The sequence below is a fragment of the Oncorhynchus tshawytscha genome, unplaced genomic scaffold (assembly GCF_018296145.1).
Source record: "Oncorhynchus tshawytscha isolate Ot180627B unplaced genomic scaffold, Otsh_v2.0 Un_contig_3643_pilon_pilon, whole genome shotgun sequence".
Taxonomy (NCBI): Eukaryota; Metazoa; Chordata; class Actinopteri; order Salmoniformes; family Salmonidae; genus Oncorhynchus; species Oncorhynchus tshawytscha.
Genome location: NW_024609159.1, coordinates 1 through 23,147, shown reverse-complemented (window position 1 = coordinate 23,147; position 23,147 = coordinate 1). Strand labels below are relative to the sequence as shown.

Genomic DNA, 23,147 nt, shown 5'->3' with positions numbered 1-23,147 from the left:
GTTTAGTGGAGAAATCACTACTGAATACAATTCCAATAGAAGTGTGTTAATCGGAGACTGTCTACATATAGAACTGCTTCACTACGTTTTGTGCTGATGAGATTTGGATGCTTTTTATTGCCCCATTGAAAACAGACTTGTTATATTCACTACAGCGTGTTGTGTGCAATTCAAATAGGTTACATCATAAATCATTAAGTCAATCTTTAAAAAAATTAAAAATGATAATCTGTGTAACCGTTCATGTTACAAACCATGTCTAGATGGATCAACTGTAATTCACTCCAGACAAAAGTATTTCACTCTACTTCTAGAAAAGTATTCATGCTTTTAATGAAGCTTTTCACAAATACTCTTGAGAGCAGTCAAGAGAACACGTGAAGTTCACTCTGCCCTTGTGCAATGACCGAGAGACCCAGTCAGTCTCATGTTCAAACCCCATGTTGTATAATGTCTTTTCAATTTTACCTTTCTGTTGTCGGTCAAATGGTCAGTGCAGCACAATTTATTCACACGTGTGTATTTTGTTTTTGTGTGTGTGTGTGTGTGTGTGTGTGTGTGTGTGTGTGCTGTTTTTCTTACCCTTGCTTGCTCTTTGAATCTTTATTTGTGTGTTATTAACACTGTTGCTGTTGTCAGTGTTGGTTTTTCCACATGTAACTAAGTTTTCTCACTAATGTGTGTGTGTGTGTGTGTGTGTGTACTTTACAAAAGTAGACTACTTTGTAAAGTGTGTTGTGCACTTGATGTCATTTGTTGCATTGTGGGTGCTAGGACAAATAGTGTGAAGTCCCATATTTTCTCATTGTTTGGCGTTGTCTATTTCATGTAAGCAGCCGTTTTTATTTTGTAAATATTGTAAACATGACAGGTCATACAGTGATGTAACATTTGAACAATGTTGCACAGATGTTTTAAGATATTAAAAACTGGTCACTCCTACTTGAATTATTTGGCATTTAAGTGCACTCTTATTGAACTTTATGTATTGATACACATGATACTGTTTTAAACGTTCATGTGTATCCAATCATCACATTCTATCAAAAGGAATTTAAATATATTGCAATTAGTTGCAGGTAGTAGTTTTTTTTTCCCATTGATGGGCAATAGAATTTCAAATTTGAAACGATTCATTTCCTTTAGAGTTAAACACTGACCTCTAGCTGTTATTTCGAGCAGCGAGATGCTGGGCTCCAGCCCAGAGGGAGGGGGGGAGGAGGAAGGGGAGTGGTGCTGATGTTGATGCAGTGTGGAAGAGAAGAGCGCAGAGCAACGTGCAGTACGATGCGGGGGTTTCTCAACTCCGCGGCACTCGTCTCTTCTGAAGGAAAGGCTTTACCTATCCCTTTGTAAATTATATTTTTGTAGGATTTTTATAATTGTTTCATCCAAGACTGTCTCCGGACCAATAATTTGCATTCTGATCGAAATCTGTCTCAACTAAATGCCCGTGGCGTAGCGAAATAGGGCCACTTTGAGTGAAGGACGCGTTGGTTTACTTACAATCATTCAACAGATAAAAACCATCCGCGGATCAAAGTTGATCTGGATATCTGCTTGCCTGGATAGAACGCAACCATGGCGGATGCTGCAGCCGAATACGGCGTGAAAGTAATGTGCCGATTCAGGCCACTAAATGAATCCGAAATAACAAGAGGAGACAAATACATCCCCAAATTCAAAGAAGACGACACCGTGGTTATAACTGTAAGTGCTGCATCTAATAGTTCATTTATCTGCTGAATATAACGTTGCTTATGTAGGTCTATTGTTGCCACAACTAGACGACTCAAACACTAGCAAAACGCGCAGAGGCAATGTGCAATGCAGTGAGCATTTGCAATAGAGAGCGCCCAATGTATTGACTATCTTTACACGCAGCACATTGGATTGTAGCCTATGGATTTTTGTTTTAAAAAATATGTATGTGGCAACTTCCACAAACATTCCAAAAATGTTTGCGACCCCCTGCAGAGCATTTGTTGGTAGTCTACATGTTTTGATTGTGTTGCGCTGTAGCTTTCTCCAGCTGCAGCTGATGGCCTGAGAATTGTTGTCAGACAGGGACCCGGGGCTGTTGTCAGAGAGAGACAGGGACCCGGGGCTGTTGTCAGGGACCCGGGGCTGTTGTCAGAGAGAGACAGGGACCCGGGGCTGTTGCCAGAGAGAGACAGGGACCCGAGGCTGTTGCCAGAGAGAGACAGGGACCCGGGGCTGTTGCCAGAGAGAGACAGGCACCCGAGGCTGTTGCCAAAGAGACAGATTGTACTTTGACACTGCTGTTATGCGGTATTCACTCTGCTGAGGTGGCAGATTCCAGGTGGCTAACATACTGTCCTTCTCTGTCACCTGTGGTGAATGGAAGCACTCATAATAGGAAAATAAACACCATGTAAGGCATTTCCTCTCATTCTACTAACTACAAAGCACACGCAGCCTATACCTTTGAACGTTTTGATTGGATCTAATAGGATTTATTTAATGTTACCATTTTAAAAGTGGCAAGCCTGTTAAATTGATGTCAATGGATTACAGTACAGTAGTTGGATGACTGGCTTGGCTTGAATGATTCTTCAAGTTCAGGTTTTCAGCTAGTGGCAAGGGAGTCATATACACTTCTCCAGCCTTACGCTGTGTGTGCCCATCACCTGCCCAATCAAGATGCACTATATATACAAATGTATGTGGACATCCCTTCGAAATAATGGATTCAGCTATTTCAGCCGCACCTGTTGCTGACAGGTGTATAAAATCGAACACACAGCCGTGCAATCTCCATAGACAACAATTGGCAGTAGAATGGCCTTACTGAAGAGCTCAGAAACTTTCAATGTGGCACCATCATAGGATGCCATCTTTCCAACAAGTCAGTTGGCCAAATTGAATCCCTAGTGGAGCTGCCCCGGTCAACTGTAAGTGCATTTATTGTGAAGTGGAAACATCTATGAGCAACAGCAGCTCAGCCTCGAAGTGGTAGGCCACACAAGCTATCAGAACGGAACCGCTGAAGCGAGCAGCCGCACACAAGCCTAAGATCAACATCTGCAATGCCATGTCTCGGCTGGAGTGGTGTAAAGCTCGCCGCCACTAGACTCTGGAGCAGTGGAAATGCGTTCTCTGGGGTGATGAATCATGCTTCACCATCTGGCAACACGACTGACAAATCTGGGTTTGGCAGATGCCAGGAGAACACTACCTGCCCGAATGTATAGTGCCAACTGTAAAGTTTGGTGGAGGAGGAATTATGGTCTGGGGCTGTTTTTCATGCATCGGACTAGGCCCCTTAGTTCCATTGAAGGAAAATCTTAACGCTACAGCATACAATGACATTCTAGATGATCATTTGCTTCCAACTTTGTGGCAACAGTTTGGGGAAGGCCCTTTCCTGTTTCAGCAAGACAATGCCACCGTGCACAAAGCAAGGTCGATACAGAAATGGTTTGTCGAGATGGTGTGGAAGAACATGACTGGCTTGCACAGTGCCCTGACCTCAACCCCGTCAAACACCTTTGGGATGAATTGAAACGCTGACTGCGAGCCAGTCCTATTCACCCAACATCAGTGCCCGACCTCACTAATGCTCTTGTGGCTGAAGAAAAGCAAATCCCCGCCGCAATGTTCCAACATCTAGTGGAAAGCCTTCCCAGAAGAGTGGAGAGGCTGTTACAGCAGTAAAGGGGGGAACAATTCCATATTAATGCCCATGAATTTGGAATAAGACGCTTGAGAGTAAGTGTCGACATAGATTCTTACAAAACATCTAGATAAGAGCTAAAGGGTCTTATTTTGCATGCTCACGGGCAGCATCTTATTAAAATGTCTTCTATACAGAAGGCCTACAGAGTTCTCATCACAATAGCTGGTCTGTCTGTAAACAGTATCTCGTCATTAAGCTCCTCCCCTTGCTCAACACCCGTTCAGTGTTCATGTATTATGCATAAGGTTGCCTGCCATCATAATGAAACATTGTGTCAGTGTGTGTGTGTTAAGGAAGTACACTGTATACCACATATTTACCTAATATAATATGAAATTAAGGCCTAATGCAGTTGTGTATTATGAAGGCCTATGAGATCTCACATCAATCACTTTAGTTCCAGAGAAAGAACAGAAGCCTCTGTTTAAAGCAGTAGGCCTGCTAGCTGTTACATACATCAATGCATTCTCCTGCAGCCTGCAGACAGACAGCTCAGCTGGTACAGGCATCTCCTCATTCTCCTGTAGTCTACAGACAGACAGCTCAGCTGCTGACAGGCTGGTTGTCTTGTGTTGTGTCCGTCCCCATAGACCAGGCTGGATCGTGTTGATTAAACCTGCTGCTTGTAGCTCTATTGCACAATTGTCTCACAAGCTCTGCTATTGATTATTAATTATCATTCACAAGCTCTGGTATTGATGATTGATTACCATTCACAAGCTCTGCTATTGATGATTGATTACCATTCACAAGCTCTGCTATTGAATATTTATTACCATTCACAAACTCCGCTATTGATTATTGATTACCATTCACAAGCACTACTATTGACTATTAATTACCATTCACAAGCTCTGCTATTGATGATTGATTACCATTAACATAGTGTTGGAGAGAATAAAGTATGAGGTGGTATTTACCCATTACCTCTTTCCCATAGAGCTCTGTAATCACTGTGCATTTTGTCTGTTCTGGACAGGGTAAACCGTATGTCTTTGACCGCGTCCTGCCTCCCAATACAGCCCAGGAGCAGGTCTACGATGCCTGTGCCAAACAGATTGTTAAAGGTAGGTTAACCCCAAACAGATTGTTGAAGGTAGGTTAACCCCAAACAGATTGTTGAAGGTAGGTTAACCCCAAACAGATTGTTGAAGGTAGGTTAACCCCAAACAGATTGTTAAAGGTAGGCTAACCCCAGACAGATTGTTGAAAGTAGGTAACCCCAGACAGATTGTTGAAGGTAGGCTAACCCCAGACAGATTGTTGAAGATAGGCTAACCCCGGACAGATTGTTGAAGATAGGCTAACCCCGGACAGATTGTTGAAGATAGGCTAACCCCGGACAGATTGTTGAAGATAGGCTAACCCCGGACAGATTGTTGAAGATAGGCTAACCCCGGACAGATTGTTGAAGATAGGCTAACCCCGGACAGATTGTTGAAGATAGGCTAACCCCGGACAGATTGTTGAAGATAGGCTAACCCCGGACAGATTGTTGAAGGTAGGCTAACCCCGGACAGATTGTTGAAGGTAGGCTAACCCCGGACAGATTGTTGAAGATAGGCTAACCCCGGACAGATTGTTGAAGATAGGCTAACCCCGGACAGATTGTTGAAGGTAGGCTAACCCCAGACAGATTGTTGAAGATAGGCTAACCCCAGACAGATTGTTGAAGATAGGCTAACCCCGGACAGATTGTTGAAGGAGGCTAACCCCGGACAGATTGTTGAAGGTAGGCTAACCCCAGACAGATTGTTGAAGGATGCTAACCCCAGACAGATTGTTGAAGGATGCTAACCCCAGACAGATAGTTGAAGGATGCTAACCCCAGACAGATAGTTGAAGGATGCTAACCCCAGCTGGTGAGTCCTTCCCCTTGTAGAATAAGTGTTATTATGACTGATCCACATTCCTTGTGTATGTGTGGTGTCCGGCGGGTTGGTAAAAAAACACCAGACAGCAAAAATACACATTTCTGGACAAATTAAGTTGAACTGTATTGTATTGTATTCACACAGACGTCCTTGGAGGATACAATGGAACCATCTTTGCCTATGGACAGACCTCCTCGGGGAAGACCCACACCATGGAGGTCAGCCTGATTCTCTGTAGTAATGGCACCTGCCTAAATGAACAGAGATAGGGAATATATGATCTAAAGGCAGCCGATATGTTGTAGGTACAGTACGCCCTGAGAACACGGTACCAAGACGACTGAACGGATTATTCTCAGACAGTTCAGCAGAGAACCTTCTGACATGATGTTTCACTGGAAGTCAGTCCAGCCTTTCTAAGAGCAGTAAAACACATCAGATCAGTTAGGGTGGCAGACATACATTGCGTAATTTCATTACTCTCTGAGACTGAATTGATTTAGGGTGAGATTATGGTTCTGTAGTGTGGGTGATTTAAAGAACTGGACCACCAACGCTATAGGTTGCGTTTATCCTCGAGCAGTTAATGGCTTTTTAAAGTGGCCGTTGTTTCTTCATCCCTGAACAGCAAGGATCAGCTAAAGCCAGCAGTAGATAGAGAACAGCATATAGAACAGCTGCTTCTTGGGGGTATAGATGTCTATTACATAGAACCGCTGTAGATATTCAGTGTATATAGAACAGCTGGCTATAAGGGAAGTTCCCCAGACCCCAGACTATTTAGTGATAATAATCAGTATTGAGTGTGATGTAATGCATTGTTCCTCATCGCAGGGCAAGCTCCACGACCCCCAGCTGATGGGCATCATCCCACGCATCGCTCACGACATCTTCGATCACATCTACTCCATGGACGAGAACCTCGAGTTCCACATCAAGGTATTCAATTGTTAAACTCAACTTTATTTATTCCCTCAGGGCCCAATAAGAAAGACAAAGTCATTCTACAAGTATCAAATCAATATCAACAAGATGTCTGGTCATCAAAATGTTTTTTTTTTTTAAGTGAATAAATCCAGAGGTTAAACAGTGTGTCAGTCTCCATCCCTTCCAGTATTCTCATTTTCATACCTACACACCTGGAACAGATACTATTTGGTATCAAGGACCTTTAAGGAGTGCAGACGGCCTCCTACCATTTCTATGGTCATCAAAATGTACCCTGTATTGATTCCTGTTTTCTGGTGCAGGTCTCGTATTTTGAGATCTACCTGGACAAGATCCGAGACTTACTAGATGGTAAGAAGAACTCGTGTTGGATGGACTTCAAAGAGAAGTCGTTTGAAGACGAGCAGAGATCATTTTAGACAGGTCATAATGGGGTAGCCTAGTGGTTAAGAGCGTTGAGCCAGTAACTGAAAGGTCACTGGTTCAAATCCCCGAGGCGGCAAGGTGGAAAAATCTGGCGTTCTACTCTTGAACAAGGCAGAACAAGACAGCAACTGCTCTCGTGGATGTCGATTAAGGCAGCAGTACAGCACCTCTCTGATTCAGACACATTTCAGTTGAATACATTCAGTTGTACAACTGACTAGCTATCCTTTCCTAATGACTCGTTTCCCTCTTTTCCAGTGTCGAAGACCAACCTGGCTGTGCATGAGGACAAGAACAGAGTTCCCTATGTCAAGGTGAGCAGAACAGATGGTTAGGTAACACATGTCAAGGTGAGCAGTACAGATGGTTAGGTAACACATGTCAAGGTGAGCAGTACAGATGGTTAGGTAACACATGTCAAGGTGAGCAGTACAGATGGTTAGGTAACACATGTCAAGGTGAGCAGTACAGATGGTTAGGTAACACATGTCAAGGTGAGCAGTACAGATGGTTAGGTAACACATGTCAAGGTGAGCAGTACAGATGGTTAGGTAACACATGTCAAGGTGAGCAGTACAGATGGTTAGGTAAAACATGTCAAGGTGAGCAGTACAGATAGTTAGGTAACACATGTCAAGGTGAGCAGTACAGATAGTTAGGTAAAACATGTCAAGGTGAGCAGTACAGATGGTTAGGTAACACATGTCAAGGTGAGCAGAACAGATAGTTAGGTAACACATGTCAAGGTGAGCAGTACAGATGGTTAGGTAACACATGTCAAGGTGAGCAGTACAGATGGTTAGGTAACACATTCTGAGCAGTACAGATGGTATAATGCAAGGTTTGGTTATAACACATTCAAGGTTGTGGTTAGGTAACATAAGATGAGCTTGTATTCTGCAGGTGTATAATGCTTTATTTCTTGTCATAAGCTTGTATCAGCCTATATAATGTCTCATTATAAGACTGCCTCCCGAGTGGCGCAGCGGTCTAAGGCACTGCATCGCAGTGCTAGAGGCATCACTACAGACTCGGGTTTGATCCCGGGCTGTATCACAACCGTCCGTGGTCGGGAGTCCCATAGGGCGGCGCACAATTGGCCCAGTGTCGTCCGGGTTAGGGAAGGGTTTGGCCGGGTTAGGCTGTCATTTTAAATAATAATTTGTTCTTAACTGACTTGCCTAGTTAATTGTTAAAATAAAAAAAATGTTACAGAAATCATAAAAGGCACCAACCTGTTAAAGCTGTGATGTGATCCTGTCCCAGGGTTGTACAGAACGCTTTGTGTCCAGTCCAGAGGAAGTCATGGATGTCATCGATGAGGGAAAGGCCAACCGGCACGTGGCTGTGACAAGTATGTTGTGTCTCTTCTATCAATCAATCACATTTATTTATGAAGCCCTTCTTAGATCAACAGTTGTCAAAGTGTTTAACACTATCCCGGCCTGCAAGCAGATGCACAGAGGCCAGGAAACTTTCCCTAGAAGGGTTCCAGAAGGGTATCATTGCTACTATAATATATACTACTTCTATAATATATACTTCTTCTATAATATATACTTCTACTATAATATATACTTCTACTATAATATATACTTCTTCTATAATATATACTTCTACTATAATATATACTACTTCTATAATATATACTTCTACTATAATATATACTTCTACTATAATATATACTTCTACTATAATATATACTTCTTCTATAATATATACTTCTTCTATAATATATACTTCTACTATAATATATACTTCTACTATAATATATACTTCTTCTATAATATATACTTCTACTATAATATATACTTCTTCTATAATATATACTTCTTACTATAATATATACTTCTACTATAATATATACGTATTTTGTCCTGTTCATAGACATGAATGAGCACAGTTCCAGAAGCCACAGCATCTTCCTGATCAACATCAAACAAGAGAATGTGGAAACAGAGAAGAAACTGTCAGGGAAGTTATACCTGGTGGATCTGGCTGGGAGTGAGAAGGTAAATCAGTATGATGGTAAAGGCAGACCCCAACAAACCACCATAACTTGTGTTAGAACTGTTTATAACTTGTCATAACTGTGTTATAACTCTAGGCTTGTCTGATGAAGAGGCCAATGAACCGCCATAACTTGTTAGAACTGCATACCTGTGTTATAACTAACTGTGCTATTATTGTGTTATAAGGTGTTATAACTCCCAGCTTGTCAGTCAGGTGTAAGATGCTGAAGCATCATATGTCCTCTCCCACCTGCTGACTCACGAAGATAGATTCCCAAAAAACTTATTGTGTTATGACTGTTATAACTGTTTTATAAGGTGTTATAACTCCAGACCTGTCAGTTAGAATATGCTGCTGCATTGTGTGGCCTCTCTCCCCTGCTGACAGTCGTTTCTCTCTCTGTTTGTCTCTTTAAGGTCAGTAAGACAGGTGCTGAAGGAGCCGTGTTGGACGAAGCTAAAAATATCAATAAGTCTCTCTCTGCTCTGGGGAATGTCATCTCTGCTCTGGCTGAGGGGACAGTGAGTTCTCTCTATATATCTTACTTATCTTCTCTCTTTAATATAGGGACATCAGCAGGGATTACTGAATACTTTGCATATGTGACATTGAAATTGTGTAAAAACAATAAACCAAAATGTGCTTTTGCTGAAAAAAAGTTATGCGTCAGCAGTGAGGTCATGTTTTTATTCTGATCTGGCCCTGATGGCTGACTGGTTATCTATGAGACTGACTGGTTATCTATGAGGCTGACTGGTTATCTATGAGACTGACTGGTTATCTATGAGACTGACTGGTTATCTATGAGGCTGTCTGTTGAAAGGCCCTGATGGCTGACTGGTTATCTATGAGGCTGACTGGTTATCTATGAGACTGACTGGTTATATATGAGGCTGTCTGTTGAAAGGCCCTGATGGCTGACTGGTTATCTATGAGACTGACTGGTTATCTATGAGACTGACTGGTTATCTATGAGGCTGTCTGTTGAAAGGCCCTGATGGCTGACTGGTTATCTATGAGACTGACTGGTTATCTATGAGACTGTCTGTTGAAAGGCCCTGATGGCTGACTGGTTATCTATGAGACTGACTGGTTATCTATGAGACTGACTGGTTATCTATGAGACTGACTGGTTATCTATGAGACTGTCTGTTGAAAGGCCCTGATGGCTGACTGGTTATCTATGAGACTGACTGGTTATCTATGAGACTGACTGGTTATCTATGAGGCTATCTGTTGAAAGGCCCTGATGGCTGACTGGTTATCTATGAGGCTGACTGGTTATCTATGAGACTGACTGGTTATCTATGAGACTGACTGGTTATCTATGAGACTGACTGGTTATCTAAAGACTGACTGTTGAAAGGCCCTATCTATGAGACTGACTGGTTATCTATGAGACTGACTGGTTATCTATGAGACTGACTGGTTATCTATGAGACTGACTGACTGGTTATCTATGAGACTGACTGGTTATCTATGAGACTGAGAGACTGACTGGTTATCTATGAGGCTGACTGGTTATCTATGAGGCTGACTGGTTATCTGATGGCTGACTGGTTATCTATGAGAGACTGACTGGTTATCTATGAGACTGACTGGTTATCTATGAGACTGACTGGTTATCTATGAGGCTGACTGTTGAAAGGCCCTGATGGCTGACTGGTTATCTATGAGGCTGACTGGTTATCTATGAGACTGACTGGTTATCTATGAGGCTGTCTGTTGAAAGGCCCTGATGGCTGACTGGTTATCTATGAGACTGCTGACTGGTTATCTATGAGACTGACTGGTTATCTATGAGGCTGTCTGTTGAAAGGCCCTGATGGCTGACTGGTTATCTATGAGGCTGACTGGTTATCTATGAGACTGACTGGTTATCTATGAGACTGACTGGTTATCTATGAGGCTGACTGGTTATCTATGAGATCTGACTGGTTATCTATGAGACTGACTGGTTATCTATGAGGCTGACTGGTTATCTATGAGGCTGACTGGTTATCTATGAGACTGACTGGTTATCTATGAGACTGACTGGTTATCTATGAGGCTGTCTGGTTATCTATGAGGCTGACTGGTTATCTATGAGACTGACTGACTGGTTATCTATGAGACTGACTGGTTATCTATGAGACTGACTGGTTATCTATGAGACTGACTGGTTATCTATGAGACTGACTGGTTATCTATGAGACTGTCTGGTTAAAGGCCCTGATGGCTTGAAAGGCCCTGATGGCTGACTGGTTATCTATGAGACTGACTGGTTATCTATGAGACTGACTGGTTATCTATGAGGCTATCTGTTGAAAGGCCCTGATGGCTGACTGGTTATCTATGAGGCTGACTGGTTATCTATGAGACTGACTGGTTATCTATGAGACCCTGATGGCTGACTGGTTATCTATGAGACTGACTGGTTATCTATGAGACTGACTGGTTATCTATGAGACTGACTGGTTATCTATGAGACTGGTTATCTATGGCTGACTGGTTATCTATGAGACTGACTGGTTATCTATGAGACTGACTGAGACTGACTGGTTATCTATGAGACTGACTGGTTATCTATGAGGTTATCTGACTGACTGGTTATCTATGAGACTGACTGGTTATCTATGAGACTGTCTGTTGAAAGGCCCTGATGGCTGACTGATCTATGAGGCTGACTGGTTATCTATGAGACTGACTGGTTATCTATGAGACTGACTGGTGACTGTTATCTGAGACTGACTGGTTATCTATGAGACTGACTGACTGACTGGTTATCTATGACTGGTTATCTATGAGACTGACTGGTTATCTATGAGGCTGTCTGTTGAAAGGCCCTGATGGCTGACTGGTTATCTATGAGACTGACTGGTTATCTATGAGACTGACTGGTTATCTATGAGACTGTCTGTTGAAAGGCCCTGATGGACTGACTGGTTATCTATGAGACTGACTGGTTATCTATGAGACTGTCTGGTTATCTATGAAAGGCTGGTGGTTATCTATGAGACTGATCTGATGGCTGACTGGTTATCTATGAGACTGACTGGTTATCTATGAGACTGACTGGTTATCTATGAGGCTGATCTATGAGGCTGACTGGTTATCTATGAGACTGTCTGTTGAAAGGCCCTGATGACTGGTTATCTGACTGGTGGTTATCTATGAGACTGACTGGTTATCTATGAGACTGACTGGTTATCTATGAGGCTGACTGGTTATCTATGAGGCTGACTGGTTATCTATGAGACTGTCTGTTGAAAGGCCCTGATGGCTGACTGGTTATCTATGAGACTGACTGGTTATCTATGAGACTGACTGGTTATCTATGAGACTGACTGGTTATCTATGAGACTGACTGGTTATCTATGAGACTGACTGGTTATCTATGAGACTGAGAGACTGACTGGTTATCTATGAGGCTGTCTGTCTATGAGGCTGTCTGGTTATCTATGTCTGTTGAATCTAGGCCCTGGTTATCTATGAGCTGACTGGTTATCTATGAGGCTGACTGGTTATCTATGAGACTGACTGGTTATCTATGAGACTGTCTGTTGAAAGGCCCTGATGGCTGACTGGTTATCTATGAGACTGACTGGTTATCTATGAGACTGACTGGTTATCTATGAGGCTGTCTGTTGAAAGGCCCTGATGGCTGACTGGTTATCTATGAGGCTGACTGGTTATCTATGAGACTGACTGGTTATCTATGAGGCTGTCTGTTGAAAGGCCCTGATGGCTGACTGGTTATCTATGAGGCTGACTGGTTATCTATGAGACTGACTGGTTATCTATGAGACTGACTGGTTATCTATGAGGCTGACTGGTTATCTATGAGACTGACTGGTTATCTATGAGACTGACTGGTTATCTATGAGGCTGACTGGTTATCTATGAGGCTGACTGGTTATCTATGAGACTGACTGGTTATCTATGAGACTGACTGGTTATCTATGAGGCTGTCTGTTGAAAGGCCCTGATGGCTGACTGGTTATCTATGAGACTGACTGGTTATCTATGAGACTGACTGGTTATCTATGAGACTGACTGGTTATCTATGAGACTGACTGGTTATCTATGAGACTGACTGGTTATCTATGAGACTGACTGGTTATCTATGAGACTGACTGGTTATCTATGAGACTGACTGGTTATCTATGAGACTGACTGGTTATCTATGAGACTGACTGGTTATCTGTTGATGATGGCTGACTGGTTATCTATGAGGCTGACTGGTTATCTATGAGACTGACTGGTTATCTATGAGGCTGGTTATCTATGAGACTGACTGGTTATCTATGAGACTGTTATCTGTGAGACTGACTGAAAGCCCTGACTGGTTATCTATGAGACTGACTGGTTATCTATGAGACTGACTGGTTATCTATGAGACTGACTGGGTTATCTATGAGACTGACTGGTTATCTATGAGACTGACTGGTTATCTATGAGACTGACTGGTTATCTATGAGACTGACTGAGACTGACTGGTTATCTATGAGGCTGTCTGTTGAAAGGCCCTGATGGCTGACTGGTTATCTATGAGACTGACTGGTTATCTATGAGGTTATCTATGAGGCTGACTGGTTACTGACTGGGTTATATATGAGGCTGACTGGTTATCTATGAGACTGACTGGTTATCTATGAGACTGACTGGTTATCTATGAGGCTGACTGGTTATCTATGAGACTGACTGGTTATCTATGAGGCTGTCTGTTGAAAGGCCCTGATGACTGACTGGTTATCTATGAGACTGACTGGTTATCTATGAGACTGTCTGTTGAAAGGCCCTGATGGCTGACTGGTTATCTATGAGACTGACTGGTTATCTATGAGGCTGTCTGGTTATCTATGAGACTGACTGGTTATCTATGAGGCTGACTGGTTATCTATGAGACTGACTGGTTATCTATGAGGCTGACTGAGGCTGAAAAGGCCTATGATGGCTGACTGGTTATCTATGAGGCTGACTGGTTATCTATCTATGAGGCTGACTGGTTATCTATGAGGCTGTCTGGTTAAAGGCCCTGATGGCTGACTGGTTATCTATGAGACTGACTGGTTATCTGACTGGTTATCTATGAGACTGACTGGTTATCTATGAGACTGACTGGTTATCTATGAGGCTGACTGACTTTATCTATGAGACTGACTGACTGGTTATCTATGAGACTGACTGGTTATCTATGAGACTGACTGGTTATCTATGAGACTGACTGGTTATCTATGAGACTGTCTGTTGAAAGGCCCTGATGGCTGACTGATCTATGGGACTGACTGGTTATCTATGAGACTGACTGGTTATCTATGAGACTGACTGGTTATCTATGAGACTGACTGGTTATCTATGAGGCTGTCTGTTGAAAGGCCCTGATGGCTGACTGGTTATCTATGAGACTGACTGGTTATCTATGAGACTGACTGGTTATCTATGAGACTGACTGGTTATCTATGAGGCTGTCTGTTGAAAGGCCTGATGGGTAAATAATGAGTTGTTTGTTTTCAGAAAACCCACGTCCCGTACAGGGACAGCAAGATGACCCGTATCCTGCAGGACTCTCTAGGGGGGAACTGTAGGACCACCATCATCATCTGTGCATCTCCCTCCATCTACAACGAGTGTGAGACCAAGTCTACCCTCATGTTCGGACAGAGGTGGGTCAGCACCTCTCTACAGTTTACCTGGTCTAGTGGCAGACTGTTAACATAAGTCTACCCTGTTGGGACAGAGGTGGGTCAGCACCTCTCTACAGTTTACCTGGTCTAGTGGCAGACTGTTAACATAAGTCTACCCTGTTGGGATAGAGGTGGGTCAGCACCTCTCTACAGTTTACCTGGTCTAGTGGCAGACTGTTAACATAAGTCTACTCTCTACCTGGTCTAGTGAGACAGACTGTTAACATAAGTCTACCCTGTTGGGACAGAGGTGAGTCAGCACCTCTCTACAGTTTACCTGGTCTAGTGACAGACTGTTAACATAAGTCTACCCTGTTGGGACAGAGGTGGGTCAGCACCTCTCTACAGTTTACCTGGTCTAGTGGCAGACTGTTAACATAAGTCTACCCTGTTGGGACAGAGGTGGGTCAGCACCTCTCTACAGTTTACCTGGTCTAGTGGCAGACTGTTAACATAAGTCTACCCTGTTGGGACAGAGGTGAGCTGAGAGATCCACTGCACCATACCCAGTTCCCCTATTTTATGTGAACAATGAAAGGTTTCCCATGGCAGATGGGCCGTCCTTAATCCACCAGGAGACGGACAGTGACTGTTGATGATGAGTAGAGCTGGTGATTCCCAGTATTTTCCTTCCTATTCAGTGCTGACTGTTGATGATGAGTAGAGCTGGTGATTCCCAGTATCTTCCCTCCTATTCAGGGCTGACTGTTGATGATGAGTAGAGCTGGTGATTCCCAGTATTTTCCTTCCTATTCAGGGCTGACTGTTGATGATGAGTAGAGCTGGTGATTCCCAGTATTTTCCTTCCTATTCAGGGCTGACTGTTGATGATGAGTAGAGCTGGTGATTCCCAGTATCTCCCCTCCTATTCAGTGCTGACTGTTGATGATGAGTAGAGCTGGTGATTCCCAGTATCTCCCCTCCTATTCAGGGCTGACTGAGTGGTTGCATAACAAGCCTCTTCTCTAAATCTTTATCCAGATGATGAAGACATTGTTCATCTCTCTGACCTTTAGCTAAGTGTTACATCCATCCACTCCCCTACATCCTGATCTGTAGGGTTTTATCCTGCCTCCTGGCTGGACAGCAACAGTAGCAACAGTGTGAGTTATCCTAGGCTGCTCTGTGTGTTAGAGGACACAATGAACTTCCAGCACATTCTATCTCTGCTGCCCTGCTAGAGGACACAGGGGACTTCCAGCACATTCTATCTCTGCTGCCATGCCAGAGGATACAGGGGACATCCAGAACATTCTGTCTCTGCTACCATGCCAGAGGACACAGGGGACTTCCAGAACATTATGTCTCTGCTGCCCTGCCAGAGGACACAGGGGACTTCCAGAACATTCTATCTCTGCTGCCCTGCTAGAGGACACAGGGGACATCCAGAACATTCTGTCTCTGCTACCATGCCAGAGGACACAGGGGACATCCAGAACATTATGTCTCTGCTACCTTGCCAGAGGACACAGGGGACATCCAGAACATTCTGTCTGTGCTGCCCTGCGAGAGGACACAGGGGACATCCAGAACATTCTGTCTCTGCTACCATGCCAGAGGACACAGGGGACATCCAGAACATTATGTCTCTGCTACCTTGCCAGAGGACACAGGGGACATCCAGAACATTCTGTCTGTGCTGCCCTGCGAGAGGACACAGGGGACATCCAGAACATTCTGTCTCTGCTACCATGCCAGAGGACACAGGGGACATCCAGAACATTATGTCTCTGCTACCTTGCCAGAGGACACAGGGGACATCCAGAACATTCTGTCTGTGCTGCCCTGCGAGAGGACACAGGGGACATCCAGAACATTCTGTCTCTGCCGCCCTGCCAGGCTTAGGAGAGTAGTTAGATAGAGGTAGAACAGTAGGGCTACAGAGCAATGTGCTGTGGTGTGGCATGGTGTGGTGTGGTGCGGCATGGTGTGCTGTGGTATGGTGTGGTGTGGCGTTGTGTGGTGTGGTATGGTGTGGTGTGGTGCGGCATGGTGTGGCATGGTGTGGTGCGGCATGGTGTGGTGCGCTCCACACCATGCCGCACCACACCATGTGACCATGCTGCACCCATGTGACCACTACTGCTGTCTGTGAGAGGAGGCTGAGAGGAGTTGGACTTTACACATCATTGTACGGTCTACAGTACCCAGCAGGGCTAATTAGTCCCCGGTCATCTTCACAGGGGACAACCTCCTGCAATAGATCTCAGACCAGTTCAAATATGGAGCTATCTGCCTCCCTGCTTCTTATTGGATCCCCTCCTCCAGTTGTGTTGATTCAATGTTTATCCATCTGCTCCTGTTCTGACAAAAAAATATACTGTGGAGAAAAAAGTGATGAGTAAATGAGGCCACAATGTCCTTTAGTGGATGAATTACAGCCCATTAGCCATGTCAAAGTAGTGCACTGCTGTATAGGGAATAGGGTGTGATTAGATATAGGAATCTGAGTGTCTGTCCCACCCTCCACACAGAGCCAAGACCATCAAGAACACCGTGTCTGTGAACCTGGAGCTGACTGCTGAGGAGTGGAAGAACAAGTACAACAAGGAGAAAGACAAGAACAAGAGTCTGAAGAACGTTATCCACAGGCTGGAGATGGAACTCAACCGCTGGAGGAACGGTGAGGGAGGAGGGAGATGGGGAGGGAGGGAGATGGGGAGGGAGGGAGATGGAGCTTAACCGCTGGAGGAATGGTGAGAGAGGAGGGAGGGAGGGAGATGGAGCTCAACTGCTGGAGGAACGTGAGGGAGGAGGGAGGGAGATGAGGAGGGAGGGAGATGGAGCTCAACCGCTGGAGGAACGGTGAGGGAGGAGGGAGGGAGATGGGGAGGAGGGAGAGAGATGGAGCTCAACCGCTGGAGGAATGGTGAGGGAGGAGGGAGGGAGATGGGGAGGAGGGAGAGATGGGGCTGGAGGAACAGTAAGGGAGGAGGGAGATGGAGCTCAACCGCTGGAGGAACGGTGAGGGAGATGGAGCTCAACTGCTGGAGGAACGGTGAGGGAGGGAGATGGAGCTTAACCGCTGGAGGAACAGTGAGGGAGGAGGGAGGGAGCTGGGGAGGGGGAAGGAGATGGAGCTCAACTGCTGGAGGAACAGTGAGGGAGGAGGGAGGGAGATGGAGCTCAACCGCTGGAGGAACGGTGAGGGAGGAGGGAGGGAGATGGAGCTCAACCGCTGGAGGAACGGTGAGGGAGGAGGGAGGGAGATGGGGAGGAGGGAGGAGGGAGATGGGGAGGGAGGGATGGGCAGAGGAGGAGATGGCGGGGAGAGTGGGGGAGGGAGTGAGTGAGACAGAGAGGGAGGGAGAGGGAGGAGGGCGAGAGAGGGAGCGGGGGTAGGGAGGGAGAGATTGAGGAGGGAGGGAGTGGGGAGGGAGGGCAGAGAGAGAGAGAGAGAAATGATTGAAACCCCTTCATATGAAATCGACAGAGCCACACTGAGTTGGACATGAGTTAGTGTTCCAATGGTAGATATTGAGTGAATGAGTGCACAGTTCAGGGTAGAGAATCTGTTTGTCCCCGTCTCAGGTGAGAACGTCCCCGAGGAGGAGCAGCTGAGTGCTAAGGAGCAGAAGCACCTGGAGCCGTGTGACAACACTCCCATCATAGATAACATGGCTCCAGCTAACGGACTGGTTCTGGTCTCCACCGAGGAGAAGAGCAAGTACGAGGAGGACATCAGCAATCTGTACAAACAACTGGACGACAAGGTCAACAAGGGAAATCTAACCAGACTAGATTAGAGAAGTCAAATAATTTTGGAGGGTACAAACTCAACGTACATAAAGAATAACAGACATTAAAACACAGTTTAAATAACAAACATGCATCAACATTAAACGGAAGGCTAGATTGGGCAGGAACAGGAAGGGGTTGGATTTTTTACAGACAAATCAATGTTACCAATTCTATTCTAACTGAAATGTAAATTGCTGCTTGTTTTGTTTGTGTCACCCAGGATGATGAGATCAACCAGCAGAGCCAGCTGGCTGAGAAACTCAAGGAACAGATGTTAGACCAGGATGAGGTGACCAATCATGAACAACCCTCTTTTCTCATGTTAAAGGAGAATGTCACTCAAAAACTATATTTTGGTATTGTTTCTCATTAGTCCCCTGTTGATACAGTCTGTCAGTCCAAAATGTTTTGCATGTAAGCAGTCAATGCCATACAACTCTCCTTCCGTGGCCTCCAATTGCTCTTAAATACAAGCAAAACTAAATACATGCTCTTCAACCGATCGCTGCCTGCATCTGCCCGCCCGTCCAGCATCACTACTCTGGATGGTTCTGACTTAGAATATGTGGACAACTACAAATACCTAGGTGTCTGGTTAGACTGTAAACTCTCCTTCCAGACTCATATCAAACATCTCCAATCCAAAGTTAAATCTAGAATTGGCTTCCTATTTCGCAACAAAGCATCCTTCACTCATGCTGCCAAACATACCCTTGTAAAACTGACCATCCTACCAATCCTCGACTTTGGCGATGTCATTTTCAAAATAGCCTCCAATACCATACTCAACAAATTGGATGCAGTCTATCACAGTGCAATCCATTTTGTCACCAAAGCCCCATATACTACCCACCATTGCGACCTGTACGCTCTCGTTGGCTGGCCCTCGCTTCATACTCGTCGCCAAACCCACTGGCTCCATGTCATCTACAAGACCCTGCTAGGTAAAGTCCCCCCTTATCTCAGCTCGCGGGTCACCATAGCAGCACCCACCTGTAGCACGCGCTCCAGCAGGTATATCTCACTGGTCACCCCCAAAGCCAATTCTTCCTTTGGCCGCCTCTCCTTCCAGTTCTCTGCTGCCAATGACTGGAACGAACTACAAAAATCTCTGAAACTGGAAACACTTATCTCCCTCACTAGCTTTAAGCACCAACTGTCAGAGCAGCTCACAGATTACTGCACCTGTACATAGCCCATCTATAATTTAGCCCAAACAACTACCTCTCCCCCTACTGTGTTTATTTATTTATTTTGCTCCTTTGCACCCCATTATTTCTCTCTCTACTTTGCACATTCTTCCACTGCTCATCTACCATTCCAGTGTTTTACTTGCTATATTGTATTTACTTCGCCACTATGGTCTTTTTTGCCTTTACCTCCCTTATCTCACCTCATTTGCTCACATCGTATATAGACTTGTTTATACTGTATTATTGACTGTATGTTTGTTTTACTCCATGTGTAACTCTGTGTCGTTGTATCTGTCGAACTGCTTTGCTTTATCTTGGCCAGGTCGCAATTGTAAATGAGAACTTGTTCTCAACTTGCCTACCTGGTTAAATAAAGGTGAAATAAATCCATTTTAAAATGTTAAAAAGTCAAGTTGTCAAGATCTTGGACGTTTTGAGTCATCTGATGCATTCTGGTTCTTCGTCATGATGATGTGGCTGGAGACACTGTTCTTCTTAAAAGTCCAAAGTCTTGATGATGCTTTCAGATGGATGATCTACATCTAAGGGGGATTCAGCCATGTTAAATGGTGTGCTTTTGCCCCTGTGTGTCTCCCTGTGTGTCCCTGTGTGTCCCTGTGTGTCCCTGTGTGTCCCTGTGTGTCCCTTTTGGGTCCCTGTGTGTCCCTGTGTGTGTCCCTGTGTGTGTCCCTGTGTGTCCCTGTGTCTCCCTGTCCCTGTGTCTCTGTGTGTCCCTTTTTCCCTGTGTGTCCCTGTGTGTCCCTGTCCCTGTGTGTCCCTGTGTGTCCCTGTGTGTCCCTGTGTGTCCCTGTGTGTCCCTGTGTGTCCCTGTGTGTCCCTGTGTGTGTCCCTGTGTGTCCCTGTGTGTCCCTGTGTGTCCCTGTGTGTCCCTGTGTGTCCCTGTGTGTGTCCCTGTGTGTCCCTGTGTGTCCCTGTGTGTGTCCCTGTGTGTCCCCCTGTTTGTGTACCTGTGTGTCCCCCTGTGTGTCCCTGTGTGTCCCTGTGTGTCCCTGTGTGTCCCTGTGTGTCCCTGTGTGTGTCCCTGTGTGTCCCCTGTGTCCCTTTTTTGCGCGTGTCCCTGTGTGTGTCCCTGTGTGTCCCTGTGTGTCCCCCTGTGTGTGTCCCTGTGTGTGTCCCTGTGTGTGTCCCTGTGTGTCCCTGTGTGTCCCCTGTGTGTGTCCCTGTGTGTGTCCCTGTGTGTCCCTGTGTGTGTCCCTGTGGTCCCTGTGTGTGTCCCTGTGTGTCCCTGTGTGTGTCCCTGTGTGTGTGTGTGTCCTGTGTGTCCCTGTGTGTGTCCCTGTGTGTCCCTGTGTGTCCCTGTGTGTGTCCCTGTGTGTCCCTGTGTGTCCCTGTGTGTGTCCCTGTGTGTCCCTGTGTGTCCCTGTGTGTGTCCCTGTGTGTCCCTGTGTGTCCCTGTGTGTCCCTGTCCCTGTGTGTGTGTGTCCCTGTGTGTCCCTGTGTGTCCCTGTGTGTCCCTGTGTGTCCCTGTGTGTGTCCCTGTGTGTCCCTGTGTGTCCCTGTGTGTCCCTGTGTGTGTCCCTGTGTGTCCCTGTGTGTCCCTGTGTGTGTCCCTGTGTGTCCCTGTTGTCCCCTTTTTGTGTGTCCCTGTTTGTGTACCTGTGTGTCCCTGTGTGTCCCTGTGTGTCCCTGTGTGTGTTCCCTTTGTGTCCCTGTGTGTCCCTGTGTGTGTTCCCTGTGTGTGTCCCTGTGTGTGTCCCTGTGTGTGTTCCCTTTGTCCCTGTGTGTGTCCCTGTGTCCCTGTGTGTGTCCCTGTGTGTCCCTGTGTCCCTTTTTTGTGTGTGTCCCTGTGTGTGTCCCTGTTTGTGTCCCTGTGTGTATGTGTCTCCCTGTGTGTGTCCCTGTGTGTGTCCCTGTTTGTGTCCCTGTGTGTGTGTCCCTGTGTTTGTCCCTGTGTATATGTGTGTCCCTGTGTGTGTCCCTGTGTATATGTGTGTCCCTGTGTGTGTCCCTGTGTGTCCCTGTGTGTGTCCCTTTGTGTATGTGTGTCCCTGTGTGTGTCCCTGTGTCCCTCCCTGTGTGTCCCTGTGTGTATGTGTGTCCCTCCCTGTGTGTGTCCCTGTGTGTCCCTGTGTGTGTCCCTGTGTGTCCCTGTGTGTGTCCCTGTGTGTTTCCCTGTATATGTGTGTCCCTGTGTGTCCCTGTGTTTGTGTCCCTGTGTGTGTCCCTGTGTATATGTGTGTCCCTGTGTGTCCCTGTGTGTGTCCCTTTGTGTATGTGTGTCCCTGTGTGTGTCCCTGTGTGTGTCCCTGTGTGTCTCCCTGTGTGTGTCCCTGTGTGCCCCCGTGTGGGTCTCTCCTCAGCTGCTGGCGTCGACGAGAAGAGACTATGAGAAGATCCATGAGGATCTGTCTCGTCTGCAGACGGAGAACGAGGCTGCCAAGGAGGAGGTGAGGGAGAATATTCTGGATGAATCCATGTTATTCCAGAATTCTAAATGAGCCCATCAAATCAAATTGTATTAGTCACATGCGCCGAATACAGCAGGTGTAGATCTTACCGTGAAATGCTGAATACAGCAGGTGTAGATCTTACCGTGAAATGCTGAATACAGCAGGTGTAGATCTTACCGTGAAATGCTGAATACAGCAGGTGTAGATCTTACCGTGAAATGCTGAATACAGCAGGTGTAGATCTTACCGTGAAATGCTGAATACAGCAGGTGTAGATCTTACCGTGAAATGCTGAATACAGCAGGTGTAGATCTTACCGAAATGAAATGCTGAATACAAATGCAGGTGTAGATCTTACCGTGAAATGCTGAATACAGCAGGTGTAGATCTTACCGTGAAATGCTGAATACAGCAGGTGTAGATCTTACCGTGAAATGCTGAATACAGCAGGTGTAGATCTTACCGTGAAATGCTGAATACAGCAGGTGTAGATCTTACCGTGAAATGCTGAATACAGCAGGTGTAGATCTTACCGTGAAATGCTGAATACAGCAGGTGTAGATCTTACCGTGAAATGCTGAATACAGCAGGTGTAGATCTTACCGTGAAATGCTGAATACAGCAGGTGTAGATCTTACCGTGAAATGCTGAATACAGCAGGTGTAGATCTTACCGTGAAATGTTTAATACAGCCCCTAGGTGCAGATCTACCTAAGATATAAAAGTAACGTAATTAAAGAGGAGCAGTGTTTGCAAAAAATACAGATAAGAATAAGAATAAGAGTCAATGTGGATAAAAGTAACAGGGGTAATCAATAAAGAGGAGTTAGTAAAAAAGTCAATGTGCAGGGGCACCGGTAACAATATATACAGAGGCTACAGAGGGTACGGTACAGTCAATGTGCAGGGGCACCGGTTAGTTATGTACAGAGTTAATGTGGAGGCTATATACAGTAGTATGTACAGAGTTAATGTGGAGGCTATATACAGAGGGTACCGGTACAGTCAATGTGCAGGGCACCGGTTAGTTGAGGTAGTATGTACAGAGTTAATGTGGAGGCTATATACAGAGGGTACCGGTACAGTCAATGTGCAGAGGCACCGGTTAGTTGAGGTAGTATGTACAGAGTTAATGTGGAGGCTATATACAGAGGGTACCGGTACAGTCAATGTGC

General features: G+C 45.4%; 1 protein-coding gene across 1 annotated transcript; it reads left to right on the top strand.

Moving 5' to 3' along the window:
* Window positions 1-1,233: 1,233 nt before the first annotated feature.
* On the top strand, window positions 1,234-21,969 carry LOC112266289 (kinesin heavy chain; the record flags this gene model as incomplete). Its single annotated transcript, XM_042314376.1, is given in 14 exon segments — window positions 1,234-1,710; window positions 4,680-4,767; window positions 5,719-5,792; window positions 6,409-6,513; window positions 6,825-6,873; window positions 7,207-7,262; window positions 8,215-8,302; window positions 8,836-8,960; window positions 9,378-9,482; window positions 14,458-14,606; window positions 17,102-17,250; window positions 18,159-18,340; window positions 18,589-18,657; window positions 21,883-21,969. Coding segments are annotated over 14 exon segments (1,455 nt in total), but the record flags the coding sequence as incomplete, so codon positions are not given.
* Window positions 21,970-23,147: the final 1,178 nt, after the last annotated feature.